The sequence below is a fragment of the Schistocerca nitens genome, chromosome 4, assembly GCF_023898315.1.
Source record: "Schistocerca nitens isolate TAMUIC-IGC-003100 chromosome 4, iqSchNite1.1, whole genome shotgun sequence".
In the NCBI taxonomy this organism is placed as follows: domain Eukaryota; kingdom Metazoa; phylum Arthropoda; class Insecta; order Orthoptera; family Acrididae; genus Schistocerca; species Schistocerca nitens.
In genome coordinates, this window is record NC_064617.1 from 428,785,230 (window position 1) to 428,812,663 (window position 27,434).

At 42.3% G+C, this 27,434-nt stretch overlaps 1 protein-coding gene across 2 annotated transcripts in view; it reads right to left on the bottom strand.

The window, feature by feature from the left end:
- LOC126253153 (coronin-7) overlaps nt 1-27,151 on the bottom strand; it is a 234,577-nt gene extending 207,426 nt beyond the window's left edge. For both annotated transcript variants that reach the window (XM_049954311.1, XM_049954310.1), the window contains exons 1-2: nt 26,552-27,151; nt 25,986-26,134 (exon numbers count right to left, since the gene is read on the bottom strand). In XM_049954311.1, the coding sequence (XP_049810268.1) occupies nt 25,986-26,134; nt 26,552-26,711 (309 nt within the window). In that variant the 5' untranslated portion in view covers nt 26,712-27,151. The remainder of the gene's footprint in view (nt 1-25,985; nt 26,135-26,551) is intronic.
- Between the last annotated feature and the right edge of the window lie 283 nt (nt 27,152-27,434).

Consider the following 27,434-nt stretch of genomic DNA (forward strand, 5'->3'; position numbering starts at 1 on the left):
CATTCACACAATCACTCAGACACAGCTCATGCACACATGACTGCCGTATCTGGCTGTGGCATCTACAGTCTCTGAGAATCATATGCAAACAAACCACTCCTCATGCCTCCCTGCCTCTCACTGGCACCTGCTAGACTAGCAGCAAGAAGTGGTGGCAGCACTGACTGCAAGCTGAGGTGAGTGATAGGAAGAGAAGAAGTAGTAAGAATGAGTGAGTAGGGAAGCAGCAAACGTACTCAGCTGCGCCCTGCCAGTGACGGAGCACGACGAGACAAAAATGAGATTTTTCCAGTGGCTTTTTTTCCGAATTTCCCTGACATGTTTGAAATTACCTGATTTCCAGAACTTGTGGCAATCCTGTATATGGAAGCAAGGCAAAGATGCTGAAATCAGTGAAGTAGTTTTTCAGAAAATGTTTTAGTTGTGACATAAAAAATAAAACACCACATATTTTGAATTCACAGTTTCATTCTCAAATGATTACAAGGAAACTACTGGTTAGAAATGTTTGATTTTTTCACATTGTCTCACATCACAGACTGATGATGTGATAGTTATCTTCCCATTATTCGTCATATTTATTACGACACTTCAAAGATGAGTAACTCATTGCCAGCTGTTCAAAAAATCTGCAGTGAATTAAGAGTGAAAATTGCAATTGCTAATCAGAGGGAAGCATAAATTGGCAGTCTGAAATTGTCATATTTCAAACTTTGCACCATGTCAATATTTTGATGAGATATGATTGAATATCACTAGAATTGTTGCTGGTTATGCTTTCTCACTGACATTTACATTCTTAGTGATAAGTTAGTGACTGTAAAGAATGTAAGCTTTTGAAGGTTTCCTTGAATGCTGTACTGATGCAGTCCTCTTGGCACTAAACAATGAAGAAGTCAGCTTTCGCGTGTGGGGGAGAAATCTTATCTTGTGTGTAACTGCAGTCGATTTAGGGATAGATGTGTCATTGGCTTAGTGTACCACACTTGTAATGTGATCCACCCAGTCCTGAACAAGATTATCATGTACAAAAACAGCCAGCTGGCTGTATAACATCCAGTATGCTCAGAAGAGCATCCAACAAGAACAAGATAGGTTCCTTTTGGCAACAGCTCTGTATAAGAGGTAAATCCAGATGTCATTTGAATACAAGTCAAAGACCATTTCTCACTGTGTAGTATCTGCATTAGCAGGAGTGGAGAATGAAAGGTCACTGGCAGAGAGTGAACTTTCTGCAGTGCCAAATTTTCTTGTCATATGCACTGAGGTGCAAAGCTCTTCTAACAGAATAAGGTCATGAACACGTTTTCTCAGGCACAGTGGCCAATTTCCTACATCTACATACATGCTCTGCAAGCCATCATATGATGCATGGTGGAGGGTACCCTGTACCACTACTTGTCATTTCCTTTTCTGTTCCACTCACAAATGCAGTGAGGAAAAAAACAACTATCTACATACCACCTAGGCACATCCTCCTCCTCCTCCTCCTCCTCCAGTGCAATGCTGAGGTTGGTTTGCTGCAGTATGCCATTACATTCTTCTCTCTGCCTTCCACTTCAATTCCACATACGCACATAGCATATAGCATATCCCACATAACTCTCATAATGTGTTGCATGTATTAAATTCTTGGTCAAACCCGGCAATTTCTTCCCTCAACAGCATGTTCCATTGTTAAAATGATGTTATTGAAGCTTGAAATGTGTCTTATAGGTTTGTCTTTTCTTGTCTGGATGTGCCTTCAGAGAGCTCTGGTTTCCTGTACTTTTCATATCACCTCCTCCTATAGCACCAAATCTCTAGGGCTTCTAGTTTTCTCCTCTCTTGCGTTCTTACTGTCCAAGTTTCCCACTCATACACAGTCACTCCACGAAACCACTTCGGTGATTCATTTCCTTATTTCCAGACTGTTATTCTTGCTGGAAAGTGCTTTCTAAAATTAAGTGCAGTTTTGGCCTGCTTTGTCCTGCTCACAATATCTTCTTATCTTCACAATCTCTTGAAATCCTGCTTCCCAAATAGGTAAATTTCTCTATAAATTTTTTTTCTTTTTAAAATTCAGTTTTGATCGCACCACGTATGCTACAAGAACATAGGTGACCAGTTTCAGTCATATCACATGACCATCATCAGACCTGTAATTTAATTTAGAAAGTAATAGAAACCTTACTAGATTGACAATAAAATATGACAAAATGCTTATAAGGATAAAATTCAATAAGACTTGTTATACCCATGGCATCCTTCGAAGATGGTAGGTGGAGCACTCTTCTCAGCTGCTGTGATGTCAACTGGTGCCAGCAAGTGACGGGCATACGCTTAAATATGAAGATGCTCCGCCTACCTCTTCTCCCTCTATCTCACGTCAAACAGTCAGTGAAAAACAGGTTCACATAATCGTCAAAACGTAAAAAAGAGTACAATAATAACATAAAAATAGTTATGTATAAAATATCTCTTTACAACCAAGGTACTACTTAAATATTGCATAAAATATCAATTAAAAGAGTTAAAATAACTGTACAGACGAAGTACACTCAGTGTGCCCTCTATGGGCTAAGGTGGTACTACCATAATGGTTTCATCAAAGTCAACAATGTTGTGAAGGTCTTTGGCATTGCGGCATCATATCGATATGTGAGTTGTGACTCAACTGCAAGTCTACACCTATGTTAGATTCGGTTTGTCTGTCTTATATTAACTTTATTTGCCACTGGTGATATATGTAATAATGGAATAATCAGCTGCAGAGTGCTACACTTTTTATAATGTCATAAAACTGATTTATTAAAAATGGAGTCATATTTCCTAATATTTCTAGTTGGAAGTTTGAGATTGTGATATAAATATTTACGTCCTGTTCTAAGGTACATTTCTGCCATGGATACAACTGGGTCCTATGATTTTCTGAACAAAAGAGTACATACGTGTTCATAGAATTTTGTCAAAGAGATCATAAAAATGTTTTTCACGAAAATCCAACTGTTCATTGAGAAGCACTGACGGTTCATCTCTATAATGCAGCCGAGTCACAACTCACATATCGATATGATGCCGCAATGCCAAAGACCTTCACGACATTGTTTACTTTGAAACCATTGTGGTAGTACCACCTTAGCCCATAGAGGGCACTCTGAGTATACATCGTCTCCACAGTTATTTTAAAGCTTTTAATTGATATTTTATACAATATTTAAGTAGTACCTTGGTTGTAAAGAGATATTTTATACATAACTATTTTTATGTTATTATTGAACTCTTATTTTTTTATGTTTTGGCGATTATGTTAACCCATTTTACACTGATTGGTTGACGTGAGGTAGAGGGAGAAGAGGTAGGCAGAGCATCTTCATATTTAAGCGTATGCCTGTCACTTGCTGGCACCAGTTGACATCACAGCAGCTGAGAAGAGTGCTCCACCTACCATCTTCGAAGGATGCCATGGGTATAACAAGTCTTATTGAATTTTATCCTTATAAGCATTTTGTCATATTTTATTGTCAGTCTAGTAAGGTTTCTATTACTTTCTAAATTAAATTACAGGTCTGATGATGGTCATGTGATATGACCGAAACCGGTCACCTATGTTCTTGTAGCATATGTGGTGTGATCAAGACTGAATTTTAAAAGGAAAAATTTTTAAAAAATTTTTTGATCGCTGTTCCAAAAATGTTTATTTAAGTTGTTTAAATTTCTCTATCATTTATAACTCCTAGCTTTCAATTCTCATTCTTCAGAGGTTCATATTCTTCCTCAGAACTGCATACCATCACTTCACTCCTCCTCTTGTTTATTCTCACATGATACTGATTATAGTAAATCCTTTCCATTGTACTAAGAACCTTCTCTAGATCACCTTTTGGCTCCCTCAGCACAGCAATAACCTCTGCAGAATGCAGTGTGTATATCTTCTGTTCATTAATTTTGATCACAACCTCAGTTATTTCATGAACTTGGTCTACAGCATCCTGGATGTAAGCAATGAATATAAGAGGAAAGAGAGTGCATTTTTTGTCATGTCTTTTCTAATTTTTAAAGAATGTAAAATCCAGGATAGAATGTAACAATATTATGAAAAGGAAAGTTGCCACTCACCACCTAGTGGAGATACTGTGTTGCAGATAGGCACAACAAAAACTGTTCCAAGAAAAGCTTTCAGCCCATAAGGCTTTCATCAAAAAAAAAAAAAAAAACACACACACACACACACACACACACACACACACACACACACACACACACACGACTGCAGTCTAAGGCAACTGTAGCCACACTGCGAGCAGCAGTACCAGTGCATGGCTTGGTGGGGGTAAGGAGGATGCTGGGGGGGGGGGGGGGGGGGAGGCAGAGGAATAGTAGGGCAGGGGAGAGGTGGGGAGAGGGGGTAGCGAAAAAGGAGAGAAGTAAAAAGACTGGGTGCGATGGTGGAATGAGGGCTGTATAGAGTTGGAATGGGAACAGGGAGGCTGGATAGGTGAGGATAATGACTAATGAAGGTTGAGGCCAGGAGAGTTACAGGAACACAGGATACGAGGTGCATTCAAGTTCTAAGGCCTCCGATTTTTTTTCTCCAGACTGGAAAGAGATAGAAACATGCGCATTGTTTTAAAATGAGGCCGCGTTCATTGTCAATACGTCCCAGAGATGGCAGCACCGTACGGCAGATGGAATTTTACCGCCAGCGGCGAGAATGAGAACTGTTTTAAATACTTAAAATGGCGACGTTTTCCTTACTTGAACAGCGTGCACTCATTCGTTTTCTGAATTTGCGTGGTGTGAAACCAATTGAAATTCATCGACAGTTGAAGGAGACATGTGGTGATGGAGTTATGGTTGTGTCGAAAGTGTGTTCATGGGTGCGACAGTTTAATGAAGGCAGAACATCGTGTGACAACAAACTGAAACAACCTTGGGCTCGCACAAGCCGATCTGACGACATGATCGAGAAAGTGGAGAGAATTGTTTTGGGGGATCGCCGAATGACTGTTGAACAGATCACCTCCAGAGTTGGCATTTCTGTGGGTTCTGTGCACACAATCCTGCATGACGACCTGAAAATGTGTAAAGTGTCATCCAGGTGGGTGCCACGAAAGCTGACGGACGACCACATGGCTGCCTGTGTGGCATGATGCCAAGCAATGTTGACGCGCATGACAGCATGAATGGGACTTTCTTTTCGTCGGTTGTGACAATGGGTGAGATGTGGATGCCATTTATCAATCCAGAAACAACGCGCCAGTCAGCTCAATGGAAGCACACAGATTCACCGCCACCAAAAAAATTTTGGGTAACCGCCCGTGCTGAAAAAATGATGGTGTCCATGTTCTGGGACAGCGAGGGCATAATCCTTACCCATTGCGTTCCAAAGGGCACTACGGTAACAGGTGCATCCTACGAAAATGTTTTGAAGAACAAATTCCTTCCTGCACTGCAACAAAAACGTCCAGGTAGGGCTGCGCGTGTGCTGTTTCACCAAGACAATGCACCAGCACATCGAGCTAACGTTACGCAACAGTTTCTTCGTGATAACAACTTTGAAGTGATTCCTCATGCTCCCTACTCACCTGACCTGGCTTCTAGTGACTTTTGGCTTTTTCCAACAATGAAAGACACTCTCCGTGGCCGCACATTCACCAGCCGTGCTGCTATTGCCTCAGCGATTTTCCAGTGGTCAAAACAGACTCCTAAAGAAGCCTTCGCCGCTGCCATGGAATCATGGCGTCAGCGTTGTGAAAAATGTGTACGTCTGCATGGCGATTACGTCGAGAAGTGACGCCAGTTTCATCGATTTTGGGTGAGTAGTTAATTAGGAAAAAAATCGGAGGCCTTAGAACTTGAATGCACCTCGTACATTACAGGGAAAGTTCCCACCTGTGCAATTCAAAATAGCTGGTGTTGGTGGGAACGATCCATACGGCACAGGCCATGAAGCAGTCATTGAAATGAAGGATGTCCTGTTTGGCAGCATGCTCAGCAACTGGGTGGTCCACTTGTTTCTTGGCCAGTTTGTCAGTGAACATTCATGTGGACAGAAAGCTTGTTGGTTATCATGCCCACGTGGAATGCAGCACAGTGGTTGCAGCTTAGCTTGTAGATCACGTGACTGGTTTCACAGGTAGCCCTGCCTTTGATGGGATAGGTGATGTTTGTGATCAGACTGGAGTAGGTGGCGGTGGGAGGATGTATGGAACAGGTCTTGCATCTAGGTCTATTACAGAGGTATGAGCCATGAGCTAAGGGGTTGGGAGCAGGGGTTGTGGGTTGTGTAGAGATGAAGTATATTGAGTAGGTTCAGCAGACGGCGGAATATCATTGTGGGAGGCGTGGGAAGGATAGTGGGCAGGACATTTTTCCATTTCAGGGCACGATGAGATGGAGTCTAAACCCTGGTGGAGAATGTAATTTAGTTGCTTCAGTCCTGGGATATACTGAATTACGAGGGGAATGCTCCTCTGTGGCTGGACAGTGGGACTTTGAGAGGTGGTGGGAGACTGGAAAGATAAGGCACAGAAGATTTGTTTTTGTACAAGGCTGGGAGGATAATTACAATTTTTGAAGGCTTCAGTGAGACCTTCAGTATATTTTGGGAGAGACCGCTCGTCACTGCAGATGCGACAAACATGGGGGCTAGGCTGTAGGGAAGGGGCTTCCTGGTATGGAATGGGTGGCAGCTGTCGAAGTGGAGGTATTGCTGGTGGTTAATAGGTTTGATTTGGACAGAGGTACTGATGTTGTCATCTTTGAGGTGGAGGTCAGCATCTAGGAAGGTGGCTTTTTGTACTTCACCCAGAGATGCAAATGGGGGAGAAGTTGTTGAGGTTCTGGAGGAAAGCGGATAGGGTGTCCTCACCCTCAATCCAGATTGCAAAGATGTCATCAATGAATCTGAACCAGGTGAAGGGTTTAGAATTCTGGGTGTATAGGAAGGATTCCTCTAGATGGCCCATGAACAGGTTGGCATAGGATGGCATCAAACAGGTGCCCATAGCTGTACCTTGACCTCCAGCAATACCCCCATTTTGACAGCTGCCACCCGTTCCATACAGCCTAGCCACCTACTCCAGTTCAATCACAAATATCACGTGTCCCATCAAATGCAGGGCTACCTGTGAGACCAGTCATTTGATTTACAAGCTAAGCTGCAACCAATGTGCTGCATTCGATGTGGGCATGATAACCAACAAGCTGTCTGTCCGCATGAATGGCCACCGACAAACTGTGGCCAAGAAACAAGTGGACCACCCAGTTACTTAGCACACTGCCAAACATGACATCCCTCATTTGAATGACTGCTTCACAGCCTGTGCCATATGGATCATTCCCACCAACACCAGCTTTTTTGAATTGCACAGGTGGGAAATCCTCACCCATCCAGCCTCCCTGTTCCCATTCCAACTCTATACAGCCCTCATTCCACCATCGGATCAAGTCTTTTTACTTCTCTCCTTTTCCGCTACCCCCTCTCCCCACCCCTCCCCTCCCCACTGTCTCCCGACTGCACATAGCTGCCCTACCCTCTCCACCTCATCCTTGTGCACTCCCTAGCAGCACTGCACGGTCCGCCACCCCTACCCTACTATTCCTCCGCCTCCCCACCCCAGCCTCCTCCTTACCCCCACCCAGTCGCCACTCCCTTCATGCACTGGAACTGCTGCTCGCAGTGTGGCTACAGTTTCCTTAGACTGCAGTCATGTGTGTGTGAGTTGCGTTTTTGTGAGCGTGCATGTGTGTGAGTTGCATTTGCGTGAACGTGCATGCGTGCATGAGAGAGAGAGAGAGAGAGAGAGAGAGAGAGAGAGAGAGAGAGAGAAATCTATTTTTGCATTTTTGACGAAGGCCTTATGGGCCAAAAGCTTTATTTGGAACAGTCTTTTTCTAATTTTTGCTTCTTGTCTCTCATAAAAATTTCTAATCACAGTTACTTTGTTCTTGTAGAAGCTGAGCACTTCTGCACGTCTTTGTATTTTACAGCTGTTTTGTTCAGTGCTAAGAACAGAGTCAGCTAATGTTATCAAAACCCTTTTCCAGGTTTACAAAGGCAATGTAAGTTTATTTATTGTAACTCCTTTCCTCTCCCAAAAGTCAAACCCCTCATCCTTGTCATGGGAGATGGGCAACAGCATGAAGTATGGGAATACCAGTAGGGGCCAAGTATAATGGGAACTGTGTGCGCCTCCGAGACCACTACAATAGCTGTGAAGGCCCAACAGAAACCTCGAAAAGTTTTGGCCACAAGAGCTCTGGCAAAGCTATGATAGGGACAGCAAACCAGTAGTGGGTAATCCATTTGCTTTCAACAGTCAAATGAGCCTTGGATCAAAACCTTTGAACAGATCTGCTAGATATGATGGTCAACATGGTCCCAATGAAAGACAGATTTTTCCCAACAAATGTATAACAATTAGGACAATTAATGTTGTACCCTTAGAAAAGGATGCAAGAATACCGGATATCAAATGGATAATGACAGAAAGGAACATACCGATAATGGGACTAAGGGAGGTATGAAGGAAAGGGACTGGCAGTAAGATGCTGGAAGCAGGATATAAGGTGTGATGGTCAGGAAGAGACAAAAGAAGAAATAGTATCGCACTAATAGTAGCTGAGGAACCGGTGAACAAATTACTTAATGTGAAAAATGTAACTGACAGAATAATTCAAATTTTAAGATAATGATAGATGGAAATATTCTTGATGTAGTCCAGGTTTATGCTCCTCAGACAGGATGAGAAACAGATGAGAAGGAAGAGTTTATAACTAAACTGGAAATGTTGTAACATCTAACAAGACAGTGATACAGGACACTTTGATGCTAGAGTTGGAAATGAAAGAAAAGGACATAAACAGCCATAGGAAGCCAAGGAGACGATCACAGAAATGAGGAAGAAGGTGAGGTAATACTAGATAAATGCCTGGGAAATAAATGGATAACTGGTGGTGGATGGTATAAGGAAACAAGTCACAAGTTTACCAATGTAGTTGTGACTTAGAACAGAAATCCATAATATACTGTATAATAACAACTGATGAAATCACAAGATGCCTGACAGAAGTGAAAGTGATACCAAGCACTAATCTCGACAGAGACCACATAGTACTGGCAAGGACACTGAAGAAATTCAGAAAAGATACACACGAGGAAAAAAAAGACAGGTAAAAATCAAATTCTGGAACCTGAAAGATAGAGAAACCCAAGTGATAGACAGGGAGAAGATTAAAACAAAGCTACGTAGAGATGAGAGCAGAATGGAGGAGGTTCAAACAGGTCCCAGTCAAGGCTACGGAAGAAACTTGTGGAAGGAAATCAACAAAAGTCAAACACAAAGAAACTCAATGGGGGAATCAGAGAATTGCAGCAGCAGCCAAGAAGAAGAATAACACATAGAGGTAAAGATTAAAAAACAGAACAGAATGTAATACAGACAAATGGAAAAGACTAAGCAGAGCAGCAAGGAAAATGATACTATTGCCTAGGAAAATCTTTTGGATAAAATTCATAAAAGAAATAGAAGAGAATTATAAAGGTGACAAGAAGATATTACACTGCATATTAGGTAACAGAAGAAAGCATTGTGTGTGTTTGGAGCTTACGAATGCTCAATACTGAGGTCATCGTGTCCTTACACATATTAAAAGAAACGAATGTGGATAAAATGACTGAAGCTGTTGATACACAGTAAAGAGCAGGTATATACAACGACAAGTATTCATTCACTCCCACCTCACTCACACAATCACTCATCTCACAAGCCTTAAGATAGGAATTAAAGCAGAAGTAAAAAAAAGGGGGAGGGGGGGAGGGGCACAGGGAAATATGACTGGCTGACCACTTTTATATATATACACAGATGATGTGACTTTCTAGCTTTCGCAACCAACAGTTGCTTCGTCAGGAAAGAGGGAAGGAGAGGGAAAGACGAAAGGATGTGGGTTTTAAGGGAGAGGGTAAGGAGTCATTCCAATCCCTCTCTGCCCTCAACAGTGGAAGTATTTCTTCAATTTTTTCCTTAATTTGCTGACACTCCATATCATCAATGATGTCAATCACATCTTGAAGAGTAGCAACAGACGCCACAAAATCTGATAGTTCCAAATCTGTGTCTTCTTTCATTTCTTTCACCTTCATTACAGCTTCACAAATAAATTGTTTGTTGAGTAGTATGTATGTAGTATGTATGTGCACATGGATATGTGTGTGTGTGTGTGTGTGTGTGTGTGTGTGTGTGTGTGTGTGTGTGCGCGCGCGCAAGTGTATACCTGTCCTTTTTTCCCCCTAAGGTAAGTCTTTCCGCTCCCGGGATTGGAATGACTCCTTACCCTCTCCCTTAAAACCCACATCCTTTCATCTTTCCCTCTCCTTCCCTCTTTCCTGATGAGGCAACAGTTTGTTGCGAAAGCTTGAATTTAGTGTGTGTGTTTGTGTTTCTATCGACATATATATCCCGTGTGGGGTTGCTAGTCCCCCATCGGGCGCCTCCCCAGGTGGCGGATAGGGGAAAGCCTCCCAGATATGGGTGGCACCGGGGAAATGAAATACCCGGGGTGGACCAAAACTAGCAGCGTGGTTGGTTGGTTGGTTGGTTTGGGGAAGGAGAACAGACAGCGAGGTCATCGGTCTCATCGGTTTAGGGAAGAGCGGGGAAGGAAGTCGGCTGTGCCCTTTGAAAGGAACCATCCCGGCATTTGCCTGGAGCGATTTAGGGAAATCACGGAAAACCTAAATCAAGATGGCCGGACACGGGATTGAACCGTCGTCCTCCCGAATGCGAGTCCAGTGTCTAACCACAGCGCCACCTCGCTCGGTACTAGCAGCGTGGTGGCGTCTGTACTCTAGTGGAGCGGCCTACCAAAGGCGTTTGTACCCCATGTCAGGGGCGGCCTGGAATTTATATCGCCAATCCGTTCTGAAGCAAGCGTGGCAATTATGCTTCTCACCTTCGAGTTATGTTGTGTGACAATGTTAAATTTTCCGGAGTAATAGCCCCACATTCGGATCTCCAGGTGGGAGCAACTTTGATGTCCCAAACACTAAGTGGTGCTGAGAAGAAGATACAGACTCTTCAAGTCTGTACATATAACTGTCGCTCTCTAATAGGCAACGACAGACTAGAAGAGATCGAGAAAGAGCTTACAAAATTCAACTGGAGTATTGCTGGTTTAAGCGAAGTACGCCGAAAAGGGGAAGACTGTCTCCGTTTGCGCTTTGGCAACTTGTTTTACTTTTGTGGCGACCCAGAAGGAAAACTCAATGGAGTTGGGTTCTTAATCAACAAAAATTTTGCTGATAGAGTATCTGTCTTAGAAGGAACTTCCAGCAGGACAGCTCGAATGGTCCTGAAGGTGTCGAATAGGTATAAAATACAGATTGTTCAGGTGTACGCTCCCACCTCAAGTCACCCTGACGAAGAAATTGAATCCTTTTATGAAAGTCTGGATAATACCTGTAAAAAAAAGTAGTGATTGTCACTTCCAGATGGTCATTGGCGATTTCAATGCAAAAGTTGGCACTAAGAAACAAGGCGACACAGTGGTGGGCAAGTATGGGATTGACGACCGAAACGATAGAGGTGAGAGATTAGTCCAGTTCGCTGAGTATACCAGTATGTCCATCATGAATACATTCTTTAAGAAGCACCCTGACCGAAAATGGACTTGGAGGAGCCCAAATTTCAGTGTCAAAAATGAGATAGACTTTATTCTGTCAAATATTCCGCAGATTGTAAAAGACGTATCAGTGCTAAATCAGTTCAACACTGGCAGTGATCACCGTCTTGTGAGAGCAAGGGTCGAACTCAATGTAAGAATTGAAAGGAGTAAACTTATGAAAGGGAAGAGAAGGGTAATCAACCTCAAAAACCTGGAAGAACATTCCTCGAAATTCCAAGAAGTCCTCCAAAGCAAGTTCCACGTAACTAAAGATTGTGATTTGGCGGAAATGATTGTTTCAAGGGCACAAGAAGTCGGTGGCCTATGCCAAAAAAATAAACAACCAAAGAAATTCAGTGCCCAAACTGAAACCCTTTTACAACAGAGAAGAGAAATGAAAATCCAAACCGATTGTGACATGGTTGCTTATTACGAACTATGTAAGGCAGTGCGAAGAGAAATGAAAACTGACATACAGAAATTCACTGAAGACACCTTACGAGCAAGCTTGGAGAACAAGACAAGTTTAAAATCAGCCAAACGCAAACTCACAATCGGTAAAAAGCAGATTATCGCACTCGATGGAAATGACAGTCGAATCACTGAAAAGGAGGCGGTTTTGAAGTTCATCAGAGACTTTTATAGCAATTTGTATAGCAATCCAGAGGAAAATTTGAGTGTATCTAATTTAAATGATATACCTAGTGTTCCAGATATACTCCCATCGGAAGTCAAGTGTGCTCTAGATAGCATGAAGAAGGGAACAGTGCCGGGTGATGATGAGCTCAGCGTTGACATCCTCAAACTGGCAGGAGAGGTAACAATAAGTCACTTGGCAAAAGTATTTACTTCCTGCCTGCACTATGCTTCAATCCCACTATCGTGGAACAAGGCTAAGATTATTTTGATACACAAGAAAGGAAGTATTCACAATATTAAAAACTACCGTCCTATCAGCTTGCTCTCAATTTTGTACAAAATTTTCACAAAGATCTTGCTAAACCAAATTAGCTCACCCCAACCTATAGAACAAGCTGGATTCCGAAGCAATTTTAGCACTATTGACCACATTCTGACTGTTAGTGAAGTGATAAGCAGAGCAAATGAATACCAACTGCCTCTCTACATTGCCTTTGTTGACTTTGAAAAGGCATTTGACTCCGTTAGCCATGTAGCTGTCCTCCAAGCTTTGAGTGAGCAAAGAGTGGGAGCAGCATACATTGAAGTGCTCAGGAAAATCTACGAGAATTCTTCAGCTTATATTAACATTGGCAAATCAACTCAAGAATTCCGCATCATGAGGGGTGTCAAGCAAGGCGATCCCATCTCCCCAAAACTGTTCTCTGCTGTATTGGAAATGGCTATGTTAAAGCTGAGCTGGGAAGGTAAGGGAATTAGAATTAATGGAAGAAGGCTTACCAACTTGAGATTTGCTGATGATATTGCCTTACTGGCCAAAGACTTCTCAGAGCTCTAAAACTTAGTTACAGATCTTGCATCGGAATGTCAGCTGGTTGGCTTGAACATGAACCTTTCCAAAACAAAAGTAATATCCAACAAATGGGTCCCAGATGGAGATGTGAAAGTCAAGGACAGTCTACTAGAAGAGGCCAGTGAATATGTCTACCTTGGCCAGATTATAAATATGAAGGGAGACATAAGGCCAGAAATCTATCGACGCATCAAGCTTGGCTGGCAAGCATTTGGGAAGAATTCAAAAGTATTCAGATCAAAAATGCCAGTAAATCTGAAGAAAGCAGTATTTGATCAATGCATTCTTCCTGTGATGACGTATGGCTGCGAAACATGGACACTGAACTCATTCACAAAAGGGAAACTTAGGACAGCACAGAGAGCCATGGAGAGATCAATGCTGGGCTATACAAGAAAGGACAGGAAAAGGGCAGATGACATCCGGTCTGTGACGAAGGTTAATGACATCTTAGAGAGAGTAGGTTCCTTGAAATGGCAGTGGGCTGGCCACGTTGCAAGAAGAAAAGACAACAGATGGACGAAGTTAGTACTGGAGTGGAGTCTGAGAGAGCACCAGAGGCCTAGAGGAAGACCACCAGACAGATGGGACAAAGACATCAAGAAGATCGGAGGTAACACCTGGCAGAGAACTGCCCAAGACCGTCCCACTTGGAGAAGACTTCTGAAAGCCTACCTGAATCCACAGCTCGAAGATGTCACATCATATAATGATTGAATTGGCTGATGATGATATATATATATATATATATATATATATATATATATATATATATAAAGATGATGTGACTTACCGAACGAAAGTGCTGGCAGGTCGATAGACACACAAAAAAACACAAACCTACACACAAAATTCTAGCTTTCGCAACCAACGGTTGCTTCGTCAGGAAAGAGGGAAGGAGAGGGAAAGACGAAAGGATGTGGATTTTAAGGGAGAGGGTAAGGAGCCATTCCAATCCCGGGAGCGGAAAGACTTACCTTAGGGGGAAAAAAGGACGGGTATACACTCGCGCACACACACACACACACACACACACACACACACACACACACACATATATATCCATCCACACATATACAGACACTGCTTGTGTCTGTATATGTGTGGATGGATATGTGTGTGTGTGTGCGCGTGAGTGTCTACCCATCCTTTTTTCCCCCTAAGGTAAGTCTTTCCGCTCCCGGGATTGGAATGACTCCTTACCCTCTCCCTTAAAACCCACATCCTTTCGTCTTTCCCTCTCCTTCCCTCTTTCCTGACGAAGCAACCGTTGGTTGCGAAAGCTAGAATTTTGTGTGTATGTTTGTGTTTGTTTGTGTGTCTATCGACGTGCCAGTGCTTTCGTTTGATAAGTCACATCATCTTTGTTTTTATATCATGTGGAATGTTTCCCTCTATTATATTCATAAACGAAGATGATGTAACTTACCAAACGAAAGTGTTGGTATGTTGACAGAGACACTAACTAACAAACACAAACACACACACACACACACACACACACACACACACACACACACACAAAATTCAAGCTTTCGCAACCCACAGTTGCTTCATCAGGAAAGAAGGAAGGAGAAGGAAAGACGAAAGGATGTGGGTTTTAAGGGAGAGGGTAAGGAGCCATTCCAATCCCGGGAGCGGAAAGACTTACCTTAGGGGGAAAAAGGGGCAGGTATACACTTGCACACACACACATACCCATCCGCACATATACAGACACAAGCACACATATGTGTGTCTATCAACCCGCCAGTGCTTTCGTTTGGTAAGTCACTTCATCTTTGTTTTTAGATATATTTTTCCTACGTGGCATGTTTCCCTAACAAAGATGCTGTGACTTACCAAACAAGAAACTGCTGGTAGACATATGTCTGCCTGTGTCTGTATATGTGCGGATGGATATGTGTGTGTGGGCGCGCGCACGCGCGAGCGAGTGTATACCTGTCCCTTTTTCCCCCTAAGGTAAGTCTTTCCGCTCCCGGGATTGGAATGACTAGCACCACACATTGAAGGGTTGTTGTGACAGAGCAAGATGCCATGTGTCATAGGGCTGGGGCTTTGCAAAGATGAGGAAGGAGGTCTTTGTCCAATCAACATGGTTGGAAGGGGGTATACCATGGCCACATTGTGAGCTTTATGAGACGGAGCTTACTGTCTCTCACTTCCAACCACTCATCCTCCCATCAACACAAGACTTTGTACCTTAACAGCAAGGTAACAGCATGTAGTGTATGGCACACTGAAATAACTGAGGATCACAACATGCCTCCTTGGCTGCTAGATCCACCCTTTCATTCACCACAACACTCATGTGTCCTGGTACCCAGTAAAAAGACACCTCCATCCTCAGCCATTGTAGTTGGAGGAGGGCAATCTGGAAATTCTGGACTACTTTATCTGCTGGGTACGAACATTGTAGAAGTTGAAGAGCACTCAAGAGAATCTGAACAGAGAAGAAATTTTGCATTTGACATCTCATCAGCTCCAGTGCCTGCAAAATGCATTTAATTCTGCACTGAAGACAGTTAAGTTTCGAGGCTGTTGGACCTTGAGAACACAATCTGAGAAAACACACACACACACACACACACAGCACTTATCTGCAGAAAACTATACACACACACACACACACACACACACACACACACACACACACACACACACAGCACTTATCTGCAGAAAACTGAAAACCCGTCTTTGAACTCCCCTCCTATAACCCACGCACCGTAAGTTGCAACTGGTGGGTCACTGTTGCAACATTGGAAGAAGAGCAGAAAACAGCAAAATCATCCACAAACAGGGAGCATTGTACAGGACTCCTTACCATAGACACAATACTGTTTATGGCTATGGCAAAGAGGGTGACACTTAAAACACTGTCCTGTGGAACACTATTCTCCTGCTCAAAACAATCCGACAGCACATTACCAAATCGAGACCTAAAACTGCGATTAGACAGGAAGGATCATATGAAAATTGGGAGATGATCATGAAAGCCCCACTGAAGGAGTTGCACCAGAATATTGTGTCTCCAAGTAGTGTCACACGCCTTACTGATATCGAAGAATATACCAAGACAGTGATGTTTACATAAGAAAGTCTGCTGAATAGCTACCTTTAGGAGGAGCAGGTTGTCAACAGTGGACTGAAATCTCTGGCATCCACACTGAGAGCAGCTAAGGAGTTGCCTGGTGTCCAGGAAAGAGACCAAGCTACAGTTAACCATGTGCTCCAGGGTCTTTTCTACACAGGTCATTACAGTGACGCTCTGGTAACTACCAGATGTGTGCTCCTTACCGGGTTTGAGGAGAGGTATCAGAATTGCCTCTCTCCATGAGTTGGAAAGTTGCCTGTCTGCCATATAAGATTAAAATGTTTGAGGAGGATTTTCTTTGATGCTGCTGGCAAATGTCATAGCATACAGTACCAGATTTGGTCAAGACCACAAGCAGTATCACGAGTCTTAGACAGTGCCAAATCCAGCTCCAATGTGAAGAAAGGGCAGTTTAAGACTCAGAATTGTGGGATCTGATGTCCAACTTGCCCCTCTCTGCAGTCATATGTTGGTGGCAATACATTGGATCCTGGCTGCAGTTGCTGCAAAATGCTCTGCCATCGCCTAAGCGATGTCTCCGTTGTTGTTTAGAGACACCTGTTTCAGCACTGCTGCCATTGGTAAACAACTGTGTTTACCAGAAATTCTCCAGATGGCTTCCCATACTTTTGTAGAACAATTGACAGAGTCCAGGAACATTTGCCATTACCTTTTCTTGCTCTCTTTAATTGTGTTCTTGCTCTCTTTAATTGTGTTGAGCCTCGGCTCTCAAGACTCAAAAGGCTGTGAGGTTGTCTGCTGCCGAGTGCATTTTAGCCGTCAAAGAGCCACAAGCCTGTCCCAGATGCGTGAATGGCACTCATCTGTCCACCTAGGTACAGGTTGCCTCATCAGATGACCTGAGGACTTTGGAATTTATAGGTCAGCGGCATGATGGATCATTAATGTGATGTGGTCCACCCATTCCTGGACACTGTCGCGGCATTCAAATACAGCTAGCTGGCTGAACAGCATTCAGCCAGCCCTGCTCACCATCCATTTTGGTGGCTTATCTTCAGACAATGTTCCATCCAGTAGGTGGACGCAAAGTGGGAAGTCACTAGAATGAAGGTCGTCAATGACCTCCCAATGAGCAGTATGTGGGAGCTGGAGAGCAAAAATAGGGGTCAGTAGCTGGTAATGACCCAGTAGCAGTACAGAAATCAGTGTGAGTACCTGTGTTGAGGATGCACTACTTGTGAGACGTCATAAGGCTTCCCAAAACCCGACCCAGTGGGCAAGTAGTGATCAAGCCCCGCATGGCACAAAGGGCACTGAAGTCTCCTAGCACGAGAAATGATCATGGGAGTTGTTCCATAAAATCTATGAGAGGTCTCCAAGTCTATTGAATCTTCCCGAGATTGATTCAGTGAGCAAACTGTGATCCTCCAACATACATGAATTTCTACAGCAACTGCTGGGGACTTCAACCTTCCCTCGATATGTTGGCAAAAATACTTGTTCAAAATTGGTGGTAGGCAGAAAACATCTTCCGAAATTGTCCTAAATGCTTTCTCCAAAAATTATTTCGAGCAGTTAGTCCACGAACCCACACGAATTGTAAATGGTTGAGAAAACACACTTGACCTCTTAGCCACAAACAACCCAGAGCTAATAGAGAGCATCATGACTGATACAGGGATCAGTGATCACAAGGTCGTTGTAGTTAGGCTCAATACAGTTTCTTCCAAATCCACCAGAAACAAACGCAAAATAATTTTATTTAAAAAAGCGGATAAAGTGTCACTAGAAGCCTTCCTAAGTGACAATCTCCATTCCTTCCGAACTGACTATGCAAATGTAGACGAGATGTGGCTCAAATTCAAAGATATAGTAGCAACAGCAAGTGAGAGATTCATACCTCATAAATTGGTAAGAGATGGAACTGATCCCCCATGATACACAAAACAGGTCCGAACGCTGTTGCAGAGGCAACGGAAAAAGCATGCAAAGTTCATAAGAATGCGAAATCCCGAAGATTGGCTAAAATTTACAGACGCGCGAAATTTGGCACGGACTTCAATGCGAGATGCCTTTAATAGGTTCCACAACAAAACATTGTCTCGAAATTTGGTAGAAAATCCGAAGAAATTCTGGTCGTATGTAAAGTACACAAGCGGCAAGACGCAGTCAATACCTTCGCTGCGCAGTGCCGGTGGTACTGTTACCGATGACTGTGCCACTGAAGCGGAGTTATTGAACGCAGTTTTCCGAGATTCCTTCACCAGGGAAGACGAATGGAATATTCCAGAATTTGAAACACGAACAGCTGCTAGCATGAGTTTCTTAGAAGTAGATACCTTAGGGGTTGCAAAGCAACTCAAATCGCTTGATACGGGCAACTCTTCAGGTACAGATTGTATACCGATTAGGTTCCTTTCAGATTAAGCTGATACAATAGCTCCCTACTTAGCAATCATATACAACCGCTCGCTCACCGATAGATCTGTACCTACAGATTGGAAAATTGCGCAGGTCGCACCAGTGTTTAAGAAGGGTAGTAGGAGTAATCCATCGAACTACAGACCTATGTCATTGACATCAGTTTGCAGTAGGGTTTTGGAGCATATACTGTATTCAAACATTATGAATCACCTCAAAGGGAACAATCTATTGATACGTAATCAGCATGGTTTCAGAAAACATCGTTCTTGTGTGACGCAGCTATCTCTTTATTCGCACGAAGTAATGGCCACTATCGACAGGAGATCTCAAGTTGATTCCGTATTTCTAGATTTCCGGAAAGCTTTTGACACCGTTCCTCACAAGCGACTTCTAACCAAGCTGCAGGCCTATGGGGTATCGTCTCAGTTGTGCGACTGGATTCACGATTTCCTGTCAGGAAGGTCGCAGTTCATAGTAATAGACGGCAAATCATTGAGTAACCCTGAAGTGATATCAGGTGTTCCCCAGGGAAGCATCCTGGGACCTCTGCTGTTCCTGATCTATATAAATGAGCTGGGTGACAATCTGAGCAGTTCTCTTAGGCTGTTCGCAGATGATGCTGTAATTTACTGTTTAGTAAAGTCATCCAAAGACCAGTATCAGTAGCAAAGCAATTTAGAAAAGATTGCTGTATGGTGTGGCAGGTGGCAGTTGACACTAAATAACGAAAAGTGTGAGGTGATCCACATGAGTTCCAAAAGAAATCTGTTGGAATTTGATTACTCGATAAATAGTACAATTCTCAAGGCTGTCAATTCAACTAAGTACCTGGGTGTTAAAATTACGAACAACTTCAGTTGGAAAGACCAAATAGATAATATTGTGGGGAAGGTGAGCCAAAGGTTGTGTTTCATTGGCAGGACACTTAGAAGATGCAACAAGTCCACTAAAGAGACAGCTTACACTACACTCGTTCGTCCTCTGTTAGAATATTGCTGCGCGGTGTGGGATCCTTACCGGGTGGTATTGACAGAGGACATCGAAAGGGTGCAAAAAAGGGCAGCTCGTTTTGTATTATCACGTAATATGGGAGAGAGTGTGGCAGATATTATACGCGAGTTGGGATGGAGTCATTAAAGCAAAGACGTTTTTCGGCGCAGCGAGATCTATTTAGGAAATTTCAGTCACCAACTTTCTCCTCCGAATGTGAAAATATTTTGTTGAGCCCAACCTACATAGGTAGGAATGATCATCAAAATAAAATAAGAGAAATCAGAGCTCGAACAGAAAGGTAGAGAGATAGTATGATTGTGGTTCGATGAACCCTCTGCCAAGCACTTAAATGTGAATTGCAGAGTAGTCATGTAGATGTAGATGCTTGCAGGTCAGTAGTCACGGGGAGAGCAGAAGAGTGATGCATGTTATTTACAAACACAGCAACCCCTCCCTTAGCTCTGTCGCCAGTCAAGTCATCCTTTCAGCATAGGTGCATCAGCGGCCTTAAAATGTACTTTTTATATAGACAGGCACAGGGGGCTTTCCTGTGCTAGCAGTTTCAGTTTCCCCACATAAGTTCTGAACCTATTAATATTCCACTGTATAGTGGGGTTGCATTTTCACCCCATTGTTCGACCAGGGAGGGGAGCCCATAATGGGTGGGGGTTCAGTCTTGGGAAGAGAAGTTTGCCACAATCCAACATCAAGGTCCATTAGCCCTAACGAAGAGTCAAGAGGTGTGTCCGACAGGATGATGTCGGCATTCTTAAGACTGTTTACTTCCATGCTCTGGCAGTGATGGACACCTGGCCTTTGATTTTTTGCCTCGGTAGGCTTCAAAGCCACAACTGTGGCAGTGGTAGTGGTAGCTCTGGTTACTGGACCAGACTGAATCTTTGGAGGAGCAGGGAGCTCCATAGTGTTAGTGACCATGGCCTTGTCTGTTGTTCTGGGTGGTAGTGTAAGCTTTGAAGCAACTGCAGCTGCACAAGTGCTCTGGCAAATGCAGGCATTAGTGGTGACATGACCAACCTCCATTTGTGTGGCAACATCGGTCTTCTGTACTGGCTGTTTAGAAACAGATGCAAGGGAGGTAGCAAACTTTGGGGGCTGCATGGCCTTATACATGTTTTTGGCCTCATCATATAAGATATGGTTAGCTGTTTTGATCTCCTGGTATCTTTCTTTCTTCAAGGAAGACACTGCAGTCCCTACTCCACAAAGGGTGATACCCAGAGCGGGTTACGCACTTTGGAGGAGGTGAACAACCAACACCTTCATGGGTGGCCTTACCACATCTGCCGCAAGTGGCTCCTCCTTAACAACCTAAGGTTGTATGCCCAAAGTGCTGACATGTAAAACAGTGCATTGGGTTGGGAAAATAAGGCGACATGCCAAGGCGAAGGAAACAAGACTTAAAGTGCTCTGGAAGTTTCGTGCTGCTGGAAATCAGTACAGATGAGCCTGATTTCACAATATTGCCATCCACCCATGTTGTCATGTTCTGTACCTGAACAATGCCTTCCTGGAACCACTCAGCTTTCAGTTCTTCTCATGGAATGTCACCCAGATCCATGCAAGTCACAACACGTTTGCTGTAGTTGAAGGGGTTGTGCAGTTTGCTTTCTATTGCATACTCCCTGAGGCATTGAGCTTTCTGGATGTTCTTCACTTGTTAGGAATTAGATGTTTCTATCAACAGTATCTTGCTTTGCAAGCACTTGACAGATTTTAAGCTTACAGTGATTCCCTCTAAAACTTTCTGAATGTAAAAATATGAAACACTCTCAAACTTCCCCTCTTTCCATTTAATCATAAGAAACAAATTCTGGCCACCAGCATGTATTCTGTTACTTGATACTGAATGAGTCTGCATAATCCCCAAGTCTGGAGGACTGGTTACATGAGCCCTCCTCTTTGCTTGGCTGTTGGCACCTACCAGCGGCCCACCATTTCTGTTAGGAGGAGGAAGAGATGATTTTGAAGGATCCATGCCAGTCACACAAGGAGCTACGGAAATAAAAGTCCACTTAGACAGAGCCCCACATACCTAGGTAAACCTTATGTAAGCGAGGTGCGGCAGGTTCCCCGGAGGTTACCTGCTAATGGCTGTTCCACTTTATAAGCCACGCATCTCATCAGTGCGCAGCACACCTTGACATTGAGGGTTTTTTTTATAGACTTTTTACCCACTCTCGATCTGGGCAGTCAAGCCAAGAGCCCCAAGCCCTGTGACACACAGTGTTCCACTGCCATGCTGCACAGTGGTCGCTGGAGCACGCCCAGAGCTTATGGTGATAAGAGGATTTACGGTGCTTACCAGTCCCCAGCTCAGGAACACTCACCAAGCCCGTATTCAGCAAACAAATGCTGAGCCCCTGAGGGCAAAAAGAAGAAAAAAGAAATACTTCAAAAGTCATCAGCGAAGAAGGTAAACCTGTGTGGGATGATTAAGTTTTGAAAGTATGGAAAGAATACTTCCAAAAACTATATGAAGGACAGGATGAAAAACACATGTGACGAGACATAGAGAGACGAAATAAATATCACCATTACAGAGGAAACAAAAATAGAAGATCTGCAAATGTGGGATATAGAGAAATCTTTATCAGAAATGAAAAATAGCAAAGCTCCTGGAGTAGAAGACATCACAGTGGAAATGTTAGAAGTTGGAGGACCTATTGGAATTCAGTGGCTGTATAAAATGATGATGATGATGATATTATGGGTGTATGGAAAAATTCCTGATGATTGGACAAAGGCAATTATTGTAAATATCTTTTAGAGTGGTAACATATCACTCTGTGAGGATTACAAAGGAATAGTACTACTGTACCACAGCATGAAGATTTATGAAAAGATAATTTTACAACAGAAAATCAGGAATAATAGGGAACTACAACTAAGAGAAGAACGGCAAGGACTTCGAACTGGAAGATCAACTATAGATGCCATATTTGCAGCCAGACAGATTGCAAAAAGAAATAGAATTTGGTAAAGACAGCACAGCTGCATTCAAAGACGTAAAAAAGGGTTTTTACACTGTTAGAATGTAAGAAATATGGGTAGGTGTGAATAGACTGGAATTGTCAAAAGGAACATGTAAAAAAAGTACCTGAATTGTGTTATAATAGATGGCAAAAAATCAGAATGGTTTATAAGGGACAGAGGAACGAAAGTGTGCTCTCACCAGTGTTTTTCAATATAGTCATGGACAACATCAGAAGGAAAGTCAAGCAAAAGTCAACAGCAGATGGCATGAAAATCATAGCACAAGCAGATGTGATGACTTGGGAAGAAAATGAGCAGAAATTGGGGGAGCAACTAGATACATGGCAGAGAGTACAGGAACTGAAGAAGCAGGCATGGAGGTAAGCTCAACAAAAAGTGAAGTAATGAAAATCAGCAATAAAAAAGTAAAAAAGATTAAGGATGTAAGTTTCAATGGAAATATTATTAAAGAAGCAGATGCTTTCAAGTATCTAGGAAGTAGTTAATCAATAAAGGAAACATCAAGGATGAAATTTCGGAGAGAATAGAAAATTGTTCAAAATTTTATTGTTGTGTATAGGACATAATTACAAACTGGAAAATAACAGCCAACGCAAAGATAAGAAAATGCAAGTCATATTATCTACCAATTTTGAACTATGAATCAAAATGAAGGACTTGGATAACGAAAGATCTGAACAGAATACAGCTTAAGATCGAGAGACCAAGTAAAGGATGATGTGAGCCAAAGAGGACTGTAGTGGGAGGAGATGCTAAATGATAGACTGTACAAGAAAAGAGAAGCTTGGAAGATGCTCTGTGAATGGCCTGCATAAGCAAAAATGTTTCAGAAAGAGAAAGAAGAAGAAGAATTGCTTTTCAATGAGAAGATTCAGTGACAGAAATGCCTCTCTTGTTCCTAATCGTTCCTGAATCCAAATCGCTCCTGAACCCAAACTGGTCTTCATTCAGCATTTTTGTTGCCAAGAACAAAGTTGGTCACCCATGGCACAACATGAGGCTATGCATAACATGCTCAGTTTCGATGGCTGCTTCACAACTTGGGCCCTCTGAATTCTTCACTCCACCACTATCTTCTCTGAACTGCAGAGATGGGAGTTATTCTTGTAACACATCCTCCATTCCTGTAACTATCCTGATCAGTCTCCAATAACCCTCTGCCCCCACACTCCCCACCCAACTGTTTCCTCATTCTTCATCCTATCACTGCCACTGAATTAACTTCCCCACGTCACCGTCAGTGTGCAGCACTCCCCACTAGCTCTGATACCTGTGCATCATGCCCCACCCATGCACCTGCCACCTCTCCCTCCTGCAATCCTAGCTGGCAAATCAGTTGCCTCCCTCAGAGCTGCTAGCCACCCACCCCCAACCCCTCTCCCTGCCATCCCCCTTTCTCGAACCCTACCTGCCCTACCCAAAGTAGCACCCCCCACACAGTCTTCTTTCTGAAATATAGGATCTGCATTGTGCATCCAGCCAGTGCCATGTAAGGCCATAGTAAAGTACTTGCATTCTACCAGAACTTTCTACAAATTATTGCTTATAGAGTACAAACGCAACATCTATCTATACAAATGTACTCTATAGGGTTGCAACTTTGAACTACCCAAGCAAAAGCAGGCTGCCAAAAGAATATTGCTACGAACTCCTTTTATATGCCAGGAATATGTCCTCCCATATAACAGTTTCATGCATAAACATTTAAAAATAATTGTCATCCGTGGCATTTGGACACAGGACCTTTAGTACAACAACCACATGCTCTACTAACTTACCCACACGAGATCTACAAAACAATTACTCACAGATATGGTTTTCTGTGCTCTGAAGTTGTAGCGTTACTTTTAATTACTGTTTATGTGTGTTCTACTGGACAACAGCACACAGCACAAACTAAATCGGTGTTTTGGTTGATACTCTATCAACATAAAATGTTTAGTACCTATCTGAGTATCTGACTTATGGAGGTTTGGGTGTGAGTGGACCTGTGGATAACCTTGGAGGGGGAGGGCTGGAATGATGATGAATCCTCACCACTATCTCCGATTGAGCCCAGGGTTTCCAGGGCTAGTGTTTAGTGCTCTATCCACTGGTCCTCCAATATCACATTATAGTAGGCAAAAAATCACAGCTAAAAACCAATCAGCATTTCTTGACACAAAAGCGGCACTATAATTTCATTATACTCATAGTCTACAGTTACTATTACTAAATCTAATAATAACACTTTCAAAACAATTACAGTATTAATAATATCCTCCTGGCAGCTAAACCACAGTAAAAAAAATAGTCTTTTCTTTGCCTGTGTGTACAAGTACTACCTTCTACACGCCAATGAACAGCTCTAACATAATAATTTACTTGGTCATCATTTTAACTTTCTTTAATAGCTATTAGACATCTTTTTTATTTACATACTCTGAAAAGGTCAGCAGCATTACTACATTGCTCACAGGCTATATTATTATTATATACACATAGGCTCTGCCTCAAGGAACCCATGGCCCTGTTTAAAAATGGGGAATAAAGGCAGCCGTAAAGGCTTATATAAGTTCTTCTATGGTCCATCAGCTAGTATGCAGATATGTTGATTTTATGCTCCATTGAAAAATAAACTCTGATACACGTGTGTGTGTGTGTGTGTGTGTGTGTGTGTGTGTGTGTCAATAAAATGAACACCACACAAGTCTTACAAGGTAATGTTACAACACTAAAGAGAGAAAACATTACATTGCTACTAACCCATTGAAACTTTAATATCCCAATTTTATTCAATGGAAATCATAATTTAATAATTAATTACAAGTAAACAAAGGATGAAATACTAACAGTACCATGAAAAGTATAGTTGCTACTCACCTGGAGATGGTTAGTCACAGAAAGGAACAACAAAAAGAAGAGGTTGAAATCTAATGAGATTGAAAAAAAAAAAATCAGCCAACCAGTTGCAAAACACAGTTTTATCAGCACCTGACATAGGTTTCAATACTTCTAAAAATATCTTCTTCAGAAGGAGAGGGCGTTTTTATTTTTAGGACTATCAAAATTTAGGTCAAGGGCTAATAAACCTTTCTATTGCAAATGGTTGGCTGATTTTTACAATCTCTTTAGATTTATACAGTTGTTGATTCACAGCCATGTTCAATATTATTTTGGCAACAAGAAGACTGTCTGTCAAAACAAAGCTTTCAGCCAATCAGGCCTTTATCACACACACACACACACACACACACACACACACACACAGAGAGAGAGAGAGAGAGAGAGAGAGAGAGAGAGAGAGTATGTTTTTGCTTAACAAATAAATCTGTTACCAACTTATCAAGATTGAAAATCAAGAGTGAAAATTCGTACAAGGCAGTCTTGCGATCCTGTTGCTAAAATACTGTCATGGAATGGTGAAAAGTCCATGTCTGTAACAGTGTCACTATGTGCATGGAGCAAGGGCATGGTCTTGCTCTTACGTCCACAATCATCAATCGGAAGAACAGCAAGACTTGAGCCTGCAAGAAGGAAAACAAGTAAGTGACCAATAAAATGCATGTAACCTACCATGCAATACATATTTACATATGCTTCTAGTTTTAACAGGTGATTATGAATAAAAAACAAAAATAAAGAAGTTTTTATAAAGCCAACACTATGGGCAAGTCTGAAATTGATTAAATGGAAATATATGCAACAAAATATGGAACTGATGCATTATTCTGAATTTGTAGTTAACTTCTGCGACGTTTTGACTGTTCTTTAAAGTTCCTAGTGTTGCAAATATATCTATACATTCATTTATATAAACGGGTTTGTCAACACCAGCCAGTGTAATTAATTTTGAAGTTTTAATGACGTTGTTTAAACAAGAGTAAATTTCACACTCTACCACGTTGTATTTTAAATAAAGAACAAACTAGCTGCACACTTACCATTGTGATCGACGTTAAATGCCATAAAAGTGGCGGAAGCAGTAATATTATTCCCATACGTTTGATATGAACCCACAAATATGTCACGTATGCATGCCTCAGGTTTCGGTACTATGGGCGCCGCATTTTTATATTTGGAAGCCTTAAAACGCCAAGCCATTTTACTCTATTAAATTTATTAAACTTGCGCGCATACAATGACTCACACACTCACTGGTAGCAAGTTACGGAGCTGTTAACACATGAACCGCACGACAGGTTTATTCAATCAGTACACAAATTTTGACATTTTTTCCTGGGATAATTTAATCTAACAGTCAATCAACCTTATTTACATTTATTATTGGGAGATATTGTCGACCCTAGGCCTCAGACAACTGGAATGTTTATATCCGCCCACTCCGCACAGAACGTCGCCACCTTGTTTTCAGATAGCGTCTGATGACAGATGTCAGTGTACCATATTGCGTGAGCATTTATGACAGCATATCGTGTTATAACTCGAAGTGCATCTATAAATATAAATATTAATTTTCAGTCTGTGAATTACAGCTATGTAACTATTTACGCTCTAATGCTTTGGAGTTTTCGGGTTCCCGAATCACGTAGTTGCATAGACACAGGGTTTGTTTGAGGCTTTGAGTTGAGCAGCGAGTCTTGGGGAAGTCAAAAGGCGGCTAGACGTGTTTGAAGACTAAAAATTTCGTTCGAATGATCAAGTTTCGTGGAAGATGTATAGTAAACAATTTCACTCAGAGAAAATTACTAAGAATAACAATGATGCAAAGTACTAGTAAGATTTTTTGAGCATTATGTCAATAGATCTTCTGACATTACATTGCATTAATACTTGTTTCATAGATAATGAAAAAGACATTTCGTA